General features: G+C 45.5%; 3 protein-coding genes across 4 annotated transcripts in view; 1 reads left to right on the forward strand and 2 right to left on the reverse strand.

Annotated features, from left to right (window-relative positions):
* The window catches only part of LOC140419002 (uncharacterized), a 283,990-nt gene that overhangs the window by 163,932 nt on the left and 102,515 nt on the right, over positions 1-17,543 (forward strand). The window lies entirely within an intron of this gene.
* LOC140418987 (uncharacterized) overlaps positions 1-17,543 on the reverse strand; it is a 384,502-nt gene that overhangs the window by 125,594 nt on the left and 241,365 nt on the right. The gene's annotated exons all lie outside the window — the stretch shown is intronic.
* LOC140418991 (uncharacterized) lies at positions 708-12,649 on the reverse strand. 2 transcript variants are annotated; one of them, XM_072502691.1, is made up of 3 exons: positions 12,535-12,649; positions 9,808-11,032; positions 708-4,674 (listed from the first exon to the last, which is right to left on the reverse strand). In XM_072502691.1, the coding sequence occupies exon 2, from the start codon at positions 10,923-10,925 to the stop codon at positions 9,813-9,815; it is 1,113 nt and encodes a 370-aa protein (XP_072358792.1). In that variant the 5' UTR covers positions 10,926-11,032; positions 12,535-12,649; the 3' UTR covers positions 708-4,674; positions 9,808-9,812. The 2 variants fall into 2 exon arrangements, with proteins under 2 accessions (XP_072358792.1, XP_072358793.1); XM_072502692.1 differs by having other exon boundaries at positions 12,579-12,641.

The raw sequence follows: 17,543 nt of genomic DNA on the forward strand, positions 1-17,543 counted from the left end.
AGATGCTGAGTTTGGAAGTTGCTGCCTAAGGAGCCTTGGTGAGTTACTGCAGTGCATCTTGTAGATGGTACACACAGCTGCCATTTTTCATACGTGGTGAAGGGAGTGAATGTTTGTGGATAGGGTGCCAATCAAGTTGGTTACTTTGTCCTTGTCTTGAGTGTTGTTGGTTCTGCACCCATCCAGACAAGTGGGGAGTATTCCATTATATTCCTGATTTGTGTCTTGTAGATGGTGCACAGGCTTTAGGGAGTCAGGAAGTGAGTTACTCGCCGTAGGATCCTAGCCTTTGATCTGCTCTTGCAGCCACAATATTTATGGCTAGTCCAGTTTGGTTTCTGGTCAATGGTAACCCCTTGGATGTTGACAGCGAGGGATTCAATGATGGTAATGCTATTTAATGTCAAGGGGCAATAGTTAGATCCTCTCTTGTTGGAGGTGGTCATAGTCTGGCACTTGTGTGGCACAAATGCAACTTATCACTTGTCTGTATAAACCTAGATATTATCTCGCTGCATTTGGCCATGGACGCTTCAGTAACTGAGGAGTCGCAAATGGTGAACATTGTGCAGTCATCAGCGAGCATCCCCACTTCTGACCTTATCATGGGACTCCGGTCATTGATGAAGCATCAGCTGAAACTAGTTTGGCCTAGGACACTGTTTGAACATGTCTGGGATTCATTCTTCAGTGAATTTCACAAAGCATTTCTTAATAAGTTATTTTAAATTTGACAAATCACAGCTGCACACTCACACCGATATCCTCACATGAGGCTACAAGGGTTCCATCCAATGCAGACAATTCATAGACTTTCAGGTGATCTCATATTAAAACATAGAATTGTTTAAGTCTAATTGCAATCAACCAATCCACCAGTGTTTGTAAACAGTTCACTCAATTGTTTTAGTTTGAACAAGACTTAACGTTAGGAAATCAGGAATTTCAGATGGTAAATTGAAACTGATGTATTTTTAAAAAGATACATAGCGATACAGAAGGAAAAGGGTAAACTGATCGATACAGAAGGAAAAGGGTAAACTGATCGATACAGAAGGAAAAGGGTAAACTGATCGATACAGAAGGAAAAGGGGAAACTGATCGACACAGAAGGAACAGGGGAAACTTATTGACACAAAACAGACTTTTACCATTTCTCTTGGTTGATCAGGCTGTAAAAACATAATCCCTCTTTTACCCCTTCTTTGACAACAATTCTGATGGGAACCTTGCTTTGGGGATTCCAGTACTTGGCTGGCAACAGACCTTCTCCTCGGGTTTTAAGTACCTAAGTAGATCCTCCCTCAGTTTGAATAAACTAATCAGAACTCAATGGTTGGTCAATTTCATACCTGAATCGGTTTGATTGGGTTTCAACCATTTTGGTAAATGTCGCAGATCGGGATACAATGGGAATGTTTAATGTATCCCTCCCATCATTGTGTGACTTTCCAGTTACAAATAAGGTTACCAAGTGTATGAAGACTTGTTGCTAACCATCATATCAGATCATACATTCCTTCTCACAGAAGCTGTAATATAGAATTTAAAACAGGCTTACACAGTTTTAGGTACAACCAAGTCTTTTAACACAACCACTAACAGATTATTAAATCATCAATTAAAATCAACTGAGGCACACTACTTAATTAATAATTTGTTTCTGACTGGTGAATAATTAATACACATCATTGATTAATACAATAGATCAATTGCCGAATACAAAATGCCCTTTTCATTTAAATGTTAGTTTCAAAATGGCTTCCTTGATCTTATTAGCTTACTTCAGTAAATATAAAATGTAGCTCACTTGAAAATGAATAATTTACTGCCTAGTCCCACTTATATGTGTCTGTAAATATTTTTGCTCATCTCCCCCTGAATGCTTCAATGTCTTTGGCATTGGCCATTTTATCAAATGCAATTCTTTTTGAAAGTTCATGCACAACGATACAAACATCTCCAAGAGAGCCATCAATTTATTAGTCTCATCTACACTTTCCTTTTATTAAAATATACATCAATACCACATTGATATATTCCACTGAACTACACCCACAGTGAGGTATTCCAATTCCCATTTAGTGGGGTTATTTTTCCTTAACTTTATTCCTGTGCTCAATCACTTGCTCTTATATAATTTCACACATCCCATTAGATATCTCATTCATGAGGCTTAGAGAAATGTTACTGTCCAGTATTCCTACTACCTTTAAAACAGGAATCAGACATTGTAATTTGATTCCAGGTATCAAGAGTTTAGATGTTTTTTATTTTCAAAATGAGTTCAAATTCAATTTGCAGTATTGTGGGGCTGGCGGGTTTTCTTAATCTTCAATTTATTTCCCTAAAGGCTTCAGGTAAATCTCCCTTTCGAAGTTTGAAATAGAAAAGCTATAATTTTACTTTAGCAATTTTGGCAACAATTATGCCGACTTGCTGGTTTTAAATGGTATTTTACATCAGAATCAGGAGTCTTGGCAATTGGTTTGGAGGCAAGTTCCATCTCAAGCTCTTTCTCTCAGAAAGTAACAAATGGCCTGAATGGTTAAGGCCAAAGTCTTTGAAAGGCAAAGCCTTGAGTTCAAATTGTCACCATGTTGTGATACTTGATGCCAGTTCTTGAATTCAGAAATAAAAACCTTCTCGATCTCTTGCTGTAGCATCAGCACGAACCCGGGAAACCTGTTGAATCCACCTGGATTTGTCCGAGAGCCCAATGGATTAATGTGTTCAGGAGAGCAACCAAGGACGAGAGAGCGGAAATAATCTCGAGTTAACGATGAGTGTTGTTGTTCAGTGGTTACGTTCCCATCTGAGTCAGGATGACGTGGGTTCAACTTCAGCTCCAGAAACCTGACCATAAAATCCGGCTGGTATTCCGATGCTGTACTGAGGGAATACAGCACTGTACTGAGGGAATACAGCACAGTACTGAGGGAATACAGCACTGTACTGAGGGAATACAGCACTGTACTGAGGGAATACAGCACTGTACTGAGGGAATACAGCACTGTACTGAGGGAATACAGCACTGTCTTTCTGAGAAAACCTTCCAATATAACCCCATCTGCTCTTGCAGCTAGATGTAAAAGTTCCCTTGATGATATTTCGAAGGAAGTTCTCTCGGGTGAACTGCTCAATATAAAGCCCTCGGTGATGAGCACTGAACAGATAATCTGGTCATAATCATAGTTCTGTTTTGAACTCACTTTCTTGCTTCACAGATGCTGCCTGACCTGCTGAGTATTTCCAGCATCTTATTTGTGATTGTAGGAGCCTATTGTACACAATCTGGCTGCTGCATTTCCTACATTACAACAGTGACTATACTTCAAAAGAACCTCATTGTCTGTAAAGCACTTTGGGACATCCTGGAAGTTTTGAGAGGTGCTACATAAATCCAAGTGTTCCATTAACAAAGGAAAAAAGACCCAACAATGGAACAGTCGGTAACAGGATATCAATCAGTCTCCTCTTATCTTACAGAAATCAAGGACTCCAACACTGTGTTTAATGCAATTCATGTCCATTCTGATAATCCCATTAACTGGGCTGGAGTTTAACATCAATGGAAATAAATCTGAACTGTCAGAATGAACATAGTTCATTCCTGGGTGTAGGAATCCAATCCCTGTAATCACATGTGAACTCTCTGGTGACTCAGACGAGCGGATGGCTGAGTGAATCCTCTATCGCACACGGGGCAGGTGAACGGCTTCTCCCCTGAATGGATACGCTGGTGGTTCATCAACTCTCTTCTGCTTTTAAAGCTCTTCTCACAGTCAGAACATTGAAATGGTCTCTCATCAGTGTGAACAAGTGTATGTGTCCTAAGCTGCGATTTTGCAGCGAATCCCTTCCCACACTCAGCACAGGTAAAGGGTTTCTCTCCATTGTGAATTCGCTGGTGATTCTGAAAATTAGGTAAATTAGTGAAACTCTTCCCACACTCAGTGCAGGTGAAGGCTTTCTCTTCAGTGTGAACACGCTGGTGTCTAAGAAGATGTGATGATCTAATGAATCCCATCCCACACACAGAGCAGACGTATGGCCTCTCACCAGTGTGGACACGCTTGTGTAGAATGAGGTGGGAAGAACAAGTGAACCTCTGCCCGCACTCAGAGCAGTGGAATGGTCTCTCCCCAGTGTGAACCCGTAGATGTTCAGTGAGGTGGGATGAACACCGGAAGCCCTTCCCACACTGAGAGCAATCGTATGGTTTCTTTCCAGTGTGAACTCGCTGGTGTGTCATTAGGCTGGATGACTGAGTGAATTCCTTTCCACAGGTGGAGCAAGTGAACAATTTCTCTCCAGTGTGACTGTGTTTATGAGTTTCCACTGCAGATGGGGAGCTGAAACCCTTCCCACAGTTCCCACATTTCCACGGTTTCACCATGGTGTCACTGGATTGGGTAATCAGTTAAAGCCTCGTTGACACAAAGAATAATTGTACAGTGTCTCCCCGCTGTGAATGATGTGATGGTTTTTCAGGTTGTGTAATAGTTGAAGCCCTTTCCATAGTCAGTTCACTGGAACTCTCTCACTCGGGTGTGTGTTGGTGTGGGTCTCGGTGCTTTTCCAGTCACACTAATGTTTCGGATCCTTTCCTACATCAAAGGCTGGTGATCTTCAACTCATCGTGAATGTGTGGCATCCTCTCCTTCCAATCCCCTGTAAAAGGAGTTGACTGTGTCAGTATCACTGTCTGCCCAAGATAGAAATTCAGAACAAATAATTTTAATTTCTATGGAATATTCTTCTCTCTCTTATTTCCCCAAATATGTTGCCCAATCAAAGTAAAAGAAGGCAAATTCACAACAAAAACAAGGAAAACTCTTTAACTGAACCAGAATGTTGTTTCCAGTGTCTCAGAAGCACTCTGCACCCTGAGGTACCAACAGTTGTGGAGAGTGTCAAGTGTACTGGAGGACACTTTCCGTTCCAGGGCCACCTGAACATGGACAAGAAAACACAGAAGAGAGGCGAGCAGCCAGAGGAAGCCCTACATTCTCCCCCCATAAGGGCTCCCATCTGGATCTACAAATTGGTGTTTTAAACAGATCAGGAGCAGACCTTCCGCTCCGATTAGCCCAGACCACTCTGTGCAGCAAAGCTGACCTTCTCAAAGAACATCCTGCCTAAGCCCACTCCCCCACCCTATCCCCATAACCCCACCTAACCTGCAGATCTTTGGGTTGTGGGAGGACAGCAGAGCACCGGAAGAAACCCAGGCAGAAACGGGGAGAACGTGCAAACTTCACAACGACAGCCACCCAAGTTCGGATTCAAATCCGGGTCTCAGTCGCTGTGAGGCAGTTCCAATTAACAACTTTAAACTATTCTGAATAATATTTCCGGGCACTAGGACCCAGTTGGAAAAGAGACCCTGAAGGTTCTGCCCATTCTTTCCTACGTCACCCAGACGCCATCGCATGCGCTCTTCCTTTCTCTGAACCATCATGGCGGCCGTTCACCTGGCCCTGATCCCAGGCTCAGGAACCGGAGCCATAAACTCGCTCCGGCAGCGTCTTATTTTGGGTACACGGCGTTCACTGAGGAGTTGAGAAACTCTCCCCGTCCAGAGCTGGCTCCATCACTCCCCCTGGATTCCATATCCTGACCAGTTTACTGCAGCCCATCTGCACCACCGCTTCCCGGTCCTCTCCGACTCGGAACAGAGGAGCCATCCAGAATGCCCCGCGGCTGGCTGGCCCTGGAGCATTCGCAATCAGCACCTGCGCAATGAGTCAATTGGACCGAGCGGTTTCTGGGCCACGGGGGATTGTGGGAACAATGGCCACCATTCATCAGCTCTAGTAGGGAAATTTTAATTTAAAAAAATAATCTTTACTGTCACAAGTAGGCGTATATTAACAATGCAATGAAGATACTATGAAAAGCCCCTAGTCGCCACACTCCGGCGCCTGTTCGGGTCACAGAGGGAGACTTCAGAATAGAACAAAGAACAAAGAAAAGTACAGCACAGGAACAGGCCCTTCGGCCCTCCAAGCCCGTGCCCACCATGCTACCCATCTGAACTAAAATCTTCTACACTTCATGGGTCCGTATCCCTCTATTCCCATCCAATTCACCTAACAAGCACGTCTTTTGGGACTTATGGGAGGAAACATTAGTACCCGAAGAAACCCACGCATACATGGGGAGAACGTGCAGACTCCGCACAGACAGTGATCCAAGCCAGAAATTGAACCCGGGATCTTGTGAAGCAACAGTGCTAACAACTGTGTGACCGTTCATTAGGCTGCAAGTGATGTTTTTAGCCTCGATGAGTCCATGGGCCAAGTATTTGTTCAATGTGAAAGGTTGCAGCCCCTGTATAGTTACCTGAAGGGACTGCTCCTCAATATTTGGTTAATTTTGGTCCCGAAAGATGTGCTGTTAGGTAATTTGAACATTCTGAATTCTCCCTCTGTGTCCCCGAACAGGTGCCGTAGTGTGGTGATTGGGGGCTTTTCACAGTAACTTCATTACAATGTTAAGGTAAGCCTACTTGTGACAACAAAGATTATTATTATTAAATAGCCTGGCAAGGTGGGTGGGGGGTCTTGTGGAGCAGTGTGGTTGCCTCTGAGCCAGAATCTCCGGATTCGAGTTCTACCCCAGGGCATGATGGCCAAGGAAAGTATGTTCATAACCCGGTCAAACAGGTTGAGTGTGTCAACCTGCAAATGCTTCTCAGCACACCAATGTCTGACGGCAAGAGTGGGAGAGAGTCCTGGTCAGCCACGTGTTGCGTGTGAGCCTCTCAAGTTATAAACCCTTGGTAACAGACTAGTGACCAGTTCCAGGAATTGCTCGCTATGGAAACAGATGAATGTCTACCTTAGTTAACCACGAGTGAGAAAATAATTAAATTGATGTTTTTGTCAGGCGCAGGACCTGGGTGGGAACATGTGCTGAAGCCGCGCCCACCATATTTTACATCTCCAAAATCCGGCGCAAATGCTCTCTCCCCGTTAAATCAACAGTTAACCTTGGGCTTTTGGGGGGATAAAGCCCGGAGCTGCAAATGAGGGACCCGCAGGTTCATATTCGGGGTTTGAGGCATTCACCAGGTGTTTAGAAAACCTCCACGTCCACCCACCAGCTCCATTGCTCCCTCCGCATTCCACATCTTCACCAATTTGGCGATATGACAGACAAGAGACTTGCCATCGCTATCACTGCACATGCTCCAGACACCGGGTGGTACTGCGTTTGCGCACTACTCTCCTGTGGTGTGAATGGAGGACATTCCCCACCGCAGGGGATACTGGGTATAAACACTGCCATTGAATGTTAAAACCAGTGAACAGTGAATTGTTTTGATATCATGTGGCGAATGGGTACGCTGGGACGGGAATCAATAAAATTAAGAATCAAATTATACACCTACCTAAGGAAACCTTTCCTTTAGATAATTTGGATATTCTGAATTCTTCCTCCGTGTACCCGAACAGGTGCCACAGTTACTTCATTGCAGTGTAGTGTAAGCCTACTTGTGACAATAATAAAGATTATTATTATTATTGTGCATAAGCCAGTGGTTCTTTCTATCCAGGGGTCTTTTAATGCTCCTGAGTCAGGAATCTGACCTGAACTCGATTGTGTAATAATAATAATGATTATTATTGTCACAAGTAGGCTCTGAGAGGTCTATGAAATGCAGGAGAGATTAAATGGTGAAAGGGATGCAAGGCAAAATGAAATGGCAATTGGGAATATAGAAAGATTTCTAACACTGATAGTGGCCATTCTGCAGGGTCGACGATTCAGTGATTCGAGAATGATTAGAATGTGGTGCTAATAATGCCAGGGTTACAGGGTTGATCCCCGTGCTGGCTGTCCAAGTTCCCCTGTGTGCAGGTTGCTGCATTCTGTTATGATTCTTGGATTTGGATTTATTGTCACGGGTACCGAGGTACAGTGAAAAGTATTGTTCTGTGTACAGTCCAGACAGATCGTTCCATACATGAACACATAGTACATACTATGGATTACCTCCAGAGTTGACAATTCTAATGTACTCCTGACAGCTCTGCCACATTCTCCCATCTATAAAATTGAGGTCATTCAAAATTCTGCAGACCAATGTCTCAACTTGCAGACAGCCATCTATTTACACAACCCCCCCTCCTCTAATTGTGGCCCCTCTTGCCCCCCATTTCAATTGTGCACCATTGGTGGCCCTGCTCCTTCAGTTGCCTCGACACAAAGCTCTGGAATATGTTCTACCCACTCCCACACCTTGTCAGCATGCTGAGATTTGAACCCGTGCCCCCAGATCATTCGCCTGAGCCTCTGTATAACTAGTCCAGATGACATGACCACTACACCATATTCTCCCCTCAACTTGGGGTGAGAAAAGGGCAGCATGGTGGCGCAGTTATTAGCACTGCTGCCTCACAGTGCTGGGGACGGGTTCGATCCCGGGTCACTGTACATTGGAGTTTGCACATTCGCCCCGTGTCTGTGTGGGTCTCACCCCAACAACACAAAAGATGTGCAGGATAGGTGGATTGGCCATGCTAAATAGCCCCTTAAGTGGAAAAATGAATAAAAATGAAATAGATTTGGGGTGGGAAAGCATATGAGCAGCAAGAGTTTTGGATGCTTTCAGCTTTCCAGGTGCTGGGAAGCAGGATCAATGAGAGAGGCTGGTCAGGAATGCATTGGAATAGTCAAACCTCAAGTTGACGTGGGTTTGAATGAGGATTTCAGCAGCAGACAAGCTGGGGCAGGTAACGTTACAGAGGTGGAATTCCGTGGTATTTCCGATGGTGTAGATATGTGATCAGAAACTCGTCGGATTTAAATCTGACATGGAGATTGTGCAGAGTGTGGTTCAGCCTCAGACAATTCCCAGGGAGAGGGATGGGCCCGGGAGTTAGGGAACGTAATTTCAAATGGTGACTGGAGATAACGGCTTTGATCTTCCCAAATTTTAATTGGAGGAAATTTCTGCTCATCCAGTGGATGTGGGATAAACAGTTTGATAATTTAGTATCAGTGGAGGAATGGAGAGGGGTGGTGGTGAGGTAGGGCTTGGTGTTGTCAGTGGCCATGTGAAAACTAACACGGTACTTTTGGACAGCGGGACAGTGGATAGCATTGCTGCCTCACAGCACCAGGGACCGGGTTTGAATCTGGCCTTGGATAACTGTCAGTATGGAGTTTGCGCATTCTCCCCAAATCTGTGTGGGTTTCCTCTGGGTGCTACCACAGTCCAAAGATGTGCAGGTTAGGTGGTGTTATGGGGATAGGGTGAGGTTATGGGCCTTGCTAGTGCGCTCTTTCAGGCGTATAGTGCAATCCTGAGCAGTCGAATGGCCTCCTTCTGCACTTTAGGGATTCTATGGATTCTAGTGCCATCATGTCGATGGGAAATAGGAGGGGCCAAGGATAGATCCTTGGGGGACACCATGTTGGAGAGGAAAGGGAGTTTGGAGATGGGGTGGTACTTTGCAGGAAGTTAGGGTCAAAGGTTGTTTTCTCAGGAAAGGTGAAGATAGTGTATTTAAAAGTGAGAGGGCCAAAGCCAGAAGAGAGAGAGAACTGGTAACGATATCAGTTAATGTGGGGAAGTTGGATGGTCAGCGGTTTAGTGAGAATTGGGTCAAGGGAGCAGAAGGCAGGTCTCGTAATCAAGATGAGATTGAACAGGACATGACAGGAGATCGGAAAGAAACCGGAGATAGATCCGAGTTCACACTCAGACAAGGGGCATTTTTAGAGACAGTTTGGCCCAGTGGAGCTAGTGGAATGAGGGAAGCAGCAGAGCAGCTGATCAGATTGTCCACTCACTGTAATTACTTGTGAATTCGCTGGTGTCTCATCAGGTTGGATGACTGTGTGAATCTCTTCCCACACTTGGGGCAGGTGTATGGCCTCTCCCTAGTGTGAACTCGCTGATGTGCCAGCAGGCTGGATGACTGAGTGAATGTCTTCCCACACTGGGAGCAGGTGAACGGTCTCTCCCCAGTGTGAGTTCGCTGGTGTACAGTGAGGTCAGATGATGTCTTGAACCCAGTTCCGCAGTAAGAGCACCTGAAAGGTTTCTCGTCAGTGTGAATACGTTGATGACGCATCAGTTCCCCGGAACTTTTAAAGCACTTCTCACAGTCTTGGCATTTAAAAGGTTTCTCATCAGTGTGAACACGTTGATGGTGGAGCAGTTCCCGGGAACTTTTGTAGCACTTCCTGCAGTCTGGGCATTTAAATGGTCTCTTCTCATTGTGAACACTCTGATGATTCAGCAGAGTGGATAACTGAGTGAATCCCTTCCCACACTCAGAGCAAGTGTAAGGTCTCTCCCCAGTGTGACTGCGCTGGTGTGTCCGCAGGTTTGATGACCTACTGAACCCACTGCCGCACGCGGAGCAGGTGAAAGGCCTCTCCCCAGTGTGAGTGCGTTGGTGTTCACGGAGTTGAGATGACTGCTTGAACCCAGTCCCACAGTGAGAGCATCTGAACGGTCGCTCGTTGGTGTGAGCACGTTGATGGAGTATCAGGTCCCGGGAACTTTTATAGCACTTCCCACAGTCTGGACATTTAAATGGTCTCTCGTCCGTGTGAACCCGCTGGTGCGTCATCAAGTCAGATGACCGACTGAATCCCTTCCCACACTCTGAGCAGATGAATGGTCTCTTCCCAGTGTGAACTAGCTGGTGTCTCAGCAGGTTGGACGACTGAGCAAATCCCTTCCCACAGAGGGAGCAGTTGAATGGTTTCTCCCCGGTGTGCACTCGCTGGTGTTGCAGCAGGCTGGATGATCGAGAGAATCTCTTCCCACAATCAGAGCAAGTGAATGGCCTCTCCACAGAGTGTCTGGGATGATGAATTTCCAGTTGAGGTGTGGATCTGAATCCCTCCTCACATTCCCATGGTTTCTCCTCACTGTTAACGGAGCTTTTGCCTTCCATGTTCAAAATTCACCGATATTCACGTTACAACAAATTGAGCGATTCTCAGATCCTGATGTGATGTTTGGCTCGAGTTTCCTGAATGCAAATCTTCCCCTTGTAACACTCTGTCAAATTGATTTAAAACAGAAATATGGAAGTGAGAGAGAACCCACAAAAACACAAAGGCAGGTTGTGAAATTGAGCTGCATGAATCTGGTCATTTGTGGGGCCGGCACTGGGAAAAAGTGACCATGAAAACTGCTGGATTGTTATAAAACCCAACTGGTTCACTAATGTATTTAAGGGAAGGCAACCTGCCACCCAGTCTGAGCCCACACAAGACGTGGGCCTCTGCAAGAATACAAGAAACAGGAGCAGCAGTAGACCATTCGGCCCGTCAAACCTGCTCTGCCATTGAACACGATTGTGGCTGATCTTGGTCTTCCTTCCCCTTTCCCGCCAGCTCCCCATCTCCTTGACTTCCTGAGAGACCAAAAATCTCACCATCTTAACCTTAAATATATTCAATGGTGGATCATCCACAATCCTCTGGGCGAGGGAATTCCATGTGACAAGAAAGACAGAAAGGGAGAGAAAAAGAGAGTGAGTCGTGGTGGAGAGACAGAGAGGGAGAGACAGAAATGATGAGAGAAAGAGAGAGAAGGGAGTGGGAGTGACAGGAGCAATGGAGAGACATTTTCTCAACCGACAACTGAATCACAATTTGACAAAATCTCCTAAACCCTTACCCTCCACCACCTGGATGGACCAGGACAGCAGATGTATGAGAAAACCATCACCTGCAAGTTTCACTCCAAGACACACACCATCCGAACTTGTCTGACACCCAGTACTGGAGGAGCAGAAATTTCCACTATTTAAATATTGAGAAGACTAAACCCATTCTCTTCGTCCCCTCGACAAACTCCACTCCCTTGCCACCAATTCCATCCCTGTCAAATGTGTACGGCTGAAGCAGCCTGTTCACAACGCTGGTGAAATATGTGACACCTGATGAGGTTCCAAACACATATCCACATCACCACCAAGATCACCTATTTCCACCTCAGTAACACAGCCTGACTCCGCCTTAGTGTCTTCTTATCTGCTGCAGAAATTATCATTCATACCTTTGTTACCTCTCGGCCAAATTATTCTAACACACTCCCAGCTGGCCTCCAACAACCCCTCCATCCCATCCAAAACTCTGCTACCCATGTGCTTACTCACAAGTCTTGTTTATCCATCCCCCTGTGCTCACTGATCTACAAACGATTCCCTTGAAGAAGCACCGAAAGTTGAAATTTCCCATTCTTCTTTTCCTCTAGTTGTGATCATCCTGATCTCTGTAATCTCCTCCACACCCCTTTGAGATCTCTGCACTCATTTAATTCCAGCCACTATAGCATTCCATATTTTAACCTCTCTACCATTACTGGCCTTTTATCATTTGACTGCTTCGAGAACCCAATTAAAAAGGCTTGTGCGCATGCGGATTTCTGGGAATACGCAAACAAGATGGCGGCCGGTTAGTTCTGTCTGTGACAAAGCTGCAGCCACCGCTCAGGTCACCGGGTACCGGTAGGTTTTTTTTCTGGTTTCCTGTTTCTATAACATGTTTACGAACCGTGTCTAACGACCCAGCTGATCCCTCCGTCCCGCCATTCCCACCTTTACTGATTGCGAATCCGAGTAAGAACCTTCTTCACGTCGCCATTAATGACACTGCGCATGCTTCACTCAGACCAGTCCCGCCTCCTCATTCGCTCCGATTGGTTGGAGGACCAGCCGCTCCTGCTCGGTCCCGCCCCCTCTCCTCCCATTGGCCTGGAGTTGGCGTCAATCACCCGCGAATTGTGAGGTGTCAGGTGAGAGGTCAGTGTCGGGGGGCGGGGTTGACTAACCCAGTGCGGCCTGAGAGCCGAATGTGTAACAAGGAACATTCTCCACTCTCACTATCCGCCGCTTCCGGCTTCTCTCCACAAACAACCTCACAGAGACCAGGAGGGAGACACTGACCCAGTGACAATGTCACTGCATTAGAGGAAAAGTCTAATGTAACCCCTCTTGTTCAAAACGGCAGAAAGTAGGAAACTAGTTAGTTTAAAGCCTGTTGTTGGGAAACTGTTGGAATCCATTATTGAGGAAGTAGTAACTGGACATTTGGAAATTCAAACCGCAATCCACCAGTCAGTGTGGTCTTGTGAAGGGTAAATTGTGTTTGACAAATTTGTTGTGAGTTCTTGGAAGATGTAACAGGCCAAGTGGATAATGGGGGTCCTGTAGATGTATTTGGACTTCCAGAATACATTTGATACGGTGTAATATAAAAGATAATAAACAAGGTAAGATCCCATGGTGTTGAGAGGTAATATATTAGTTTGGATTGAGGATTGGCTAAACAACAGACAGCAGAGAGGGCATTATATCATATTAGATTTATTGACACGTACTCCGGTATAGTGAAAAGAATTGTTCTGTGTACAGTTCCATACATGAAAGACATAGGACACAACGATAAATACACAATGTAAATGCATAGACATTGGATGAAGCATCTGGAGGGTAGTACTACATCTTCAGTACAGAAGATACGTGGAGAGATCAGTTCAGTCCATAACAGGGTGGTTCAGGAGTCTGGAAACAACATGGAAGAAGCTGTTTTTGAATCTGTTCGTGCGTGTTCTCAGACTTTTATATCTTCTGCGCGATGGAAGAGGTTGGAAGAGAGAATAGCAGGTGTGAGGGGACTTGGATTATGCTGATCTGTCTTTTTCTGGTTGGCAAGCTGTAACTAGTGGTGTGCCACAGGGTTCGGCCCTCAGGCCCCAACTATTTACAATCCAAGTTAATGACGATGGGACAGATAGAATGTACGAGAGCCAAATTTACAGCTAACACTGAAATGGGTGGGAAAGCAAGTTGCAATGTGGAAATAAGAAATAAACTAATGGTTAGGTGAGTGGGCCAAAATGTGGCAGATGGAATTTAACGTGCATAAGTGTGAGGTTATTCATTTTGGTCAGAGGAATAAAAAGGCAACTTCTTATCTAAATGGAGAGAAACTTCATAATGCTTTTGTACAGCGGAATCTGGGTGCCCTCGTGCACGAATCACAGACAGTCTGCAGGTGCAGCAGGTAATAAGGAAGGCAAATGGAATGGTGGCGTTCATTGGTAATGGAATAGAGTATAAAGTAGTGCAGTGCTGTTGTAACTGTGTAGCGCGTTGGTGAGACCACATCTGGAGTACTACAGTTTTGGTCCCTTACTTGGACAATGACATAAATGTATTTGAGGCGGTTCAGAGAAGGTTCGCTAGATTGATTGTCAAGTGGAGAGAGATTTGAGCAGTTTAGGCCAATACTCACTGGTGTTTAGAAGAATGAGAGGAGATGTAACTGAGGTACATAAGATGCTAAAGGGGATTGACGGGGCAGACGTAGAGTGGATGTTTTCCCTTGTTGGACATTATAGAAGGAGAGGCCATAGTTTGAGCCTAGTCCTGCATGTTTTATTTCAAGGGGGCTGAAGTATAAAAGTGAAGAGGTGTTGCTGTAACTACAAGCTACCAGTGAGGCCACATTTAGAACATTGTGTACAGTCTTGCTCCCGTTATTTAACAAAAGATATGTTATCATTGGAGGCAGTACAGAGGAGGCTTACTGGGATGCTTCTGGGTATGGAGGGACTGCCAATTGAGGAAATAATTTCTTTGACCCCAGGAAATGTGGAGGCCGAGTCCTTGATCAGTTGCAAGGCTGAGATCGATATGTTTTTAATCAGTAGGGGAATTAAAGGCAACACAGATAAGTTAGGAAAGTGGACTTAGTGAGTGTTAGATCATAGAACATACAGAGCAGAAGGAGGCCATTCGGCCCATCGTGTCTGCACTGACCCACTTAAGCCCTCACTTCCACCCTATCCCCCTAACCCAATAACCCCTCCTAACCTTTTTAGACACTAAGGGCAATTTAGCATGGCCAATCCACCTAAACTGCAAGGCTTTGGACTGTGGGAGGAAACCGGAGCACCCAGAGAAAACCCACGCAGACATGGGGAGAACGTGCAGACACTGCACAGACAGTGACCCAGCAGGGAATGGAGCGCGAGACGCTGGCGCTGTGAAGCCACAGTGCTAACCATTGTGCTACCGTGCTGCCCAGCTGTGATCTCACTAAATGGTGGAGCAGCTCAAAGGGCAGAATGAGTGACTCCTGTTCCTATTTCTTCTGGTCTGTTTGTAGGTAAAGATTTCCGGAATCTGTGTGACTGGAGAAGCACTGAGATATATAAAATTCTGGTTAGACACCACCTGGACTGCTGTGATTTTAAACAAGAACGCAAATGCTGGAAATGTGCAGGATTTCGGACAGCATCTGTGGAGAGAAACAGAGTTAATGTTTCAGGTCAGCATGATCATTCATCAGATCATGAATAGTGTTTCCATTTGAGATCAAGGGGGAAACCTGTGAGTGGAGCCAGAGGATATTGGTTGGGTGTTGAATGAACACTTTACATCTGTCTTCACTGAAGGAATCTTTTAATATTATTGGACTACGCCAAGTTGTTAGATTCCTACTATTATTTGACTGTAAAGTTGAAGGAATTTCTAGTATTCCTACTATTCGGTTACCAGGAGCACTTTGCGATTATTGGACCTCAGCAGAAATAGCAGTTAAAACGTCTCGGGTGCCAAAAGGAATTCTTTTATTTTTCTTCTATTGATTACAATTTGAAAGTGATTTAAAAGGCAATGCGTAGACAATTTGAAGCTTTCAGAGAATTAGAGACATTATCTTTTTGCTTAGGCAGACAGCTCGAAAGTAACTTTTAAAAGGTCAAAGTCTGAAAATGAAATATGAAGAGAGAGAGAGCTAATCTTCAGCTAAACTCAAACTCAAAAACACTACATCACTACAAAGACAGACTGACTAGACAGGCAGACTGACTAGACAGGCAGACTGACTAGACAGGCAGACTGACTAGACAGGCAGACTGACTAGACAGGCAGACTGACTAGACAGGCAGACTGACTCGACAGGCAGACTGACTCGACAGGCAGACTGACTCGACAGGCAGACTGACTCGACAGGCAGACTGACTCGACAGGCAGACTGACTCGACAGGCAGACTGACTCGACAGGCAGACTGACTCGACAGGCAGACTGACTCGACAGGCAGACTGACTCGACAGGCAGACTGACTAGACAGGCAGACTGACTAGACAGGCAGACTGACTAGACAGGCAGACTGACTAGACAGGCAGACTGACTAGACAGGCAGACTGACTAGACAGGCAGACTGACTAGACAGACTGACTGACTAGACAGACAGACTGACTAAACAGACAGACTGACTAAACAGGCAGACTGACTGGACAGGCAGACTGGCTGGACAGGCAGACTGGCTGGACAGGCAGACTGGCTGGACAGGCAGACTGGCTGGACAGGCAGACTGGCTGGACAGGCAGACTGACTGAACAGACAGACTGACTGAACAGACAGACTGACTGAACAGACAGACTGACTGGACAGGCAGACTGGCTGGACAGGCAGACTGGCTGGACAGGCAGACTGGCTGGACAGGCAGACTGGCTGGACAGGCAGACTGACTGAACAGACAGACTGACTGAACAGACAGACTGACTGAACAGACAGACTGACTGAACAGACAGACTGACTGAACAGACAGACTGACTGAACAGACAGACTGACTGAACAGACAGACTGACTGAACAGACAGACTGACTGACTGACTGAACAGACTGACTGACTGACTGAACAGACTGACTGACTGACTGAACAGACTGACTGACTGACTGAACAGACTGACTGACTGACTGAACAGACTGACTGACTGACTGAACAGACTGACTGACTGACTGAACAGACTGACTGACTGACTGAACAGACAGACTGACTGGACAGGCAGACTGGCTGGACAGGCAGACTGGCTGGACAGGCAGACTGGCTGGACAGGCAGACTGGCTGGACAGGCAGACTGACTGAACAGACAGACTGACTGAACAGACAGACTGACTGAACAGACAGACTGACTGAACAGACAGACTGACTGAACAGACAGACTGACTGAACAGACAGACTGACTGACTGAACAGACAGACTGACTGACTGACTGAACAGACTGACTGACTGACTGAACAGACTGACTGACTGACTGAACAGACTGACTGACTGACTGAACAGACTGACTGACTGACTGAACAGACTGACTGACTGACTGAACAGACTGACTGACTGAACAGACTGAACTGACTGAACTGACTGAACTGACTGAACTGACTGACTGACTGACTGACTGAACAGACTGACTGACTAAAAATGGTGGGGCAAAACTTTTTCAGTTATACCCTTTCATATCTGTCCAAAGTCATCTAATCACACCCCAATATAATCCTAATTGGTTTGGGTTAGACTCAAACACATTTGATTTGACGGCAAGCCGTCCATGTTCAATGTGCAACATGAGCTTTTAATTGTTTCATGTCTGTATGTTATGGAATGTGATATTTGATCCAATGTTTTATCCATTAAAATGTTTCGGCCTAATAAGCAATGGAATGTGGTTCACGCTGTAATCACTAATGGCCTAAAAAGAGAACAATAGAGCTTTA

Source organism: Scyliorhinus torazame, chromosome 5, assembly GCF_047496885.1.
Source record: "Scyliorhinus torazame isolate Kashiwa2021f chromosome 5, sScyTor2.1, whole genome shotgun sequence".
Classification (NCBI taxonomy): Eukaryota; Metazoa; Chordata; class Chondrichthyes; order Carcharhiniformes; family Scyliorhinidae; genus Scyliorhinus; species Scyliorhinus torazame.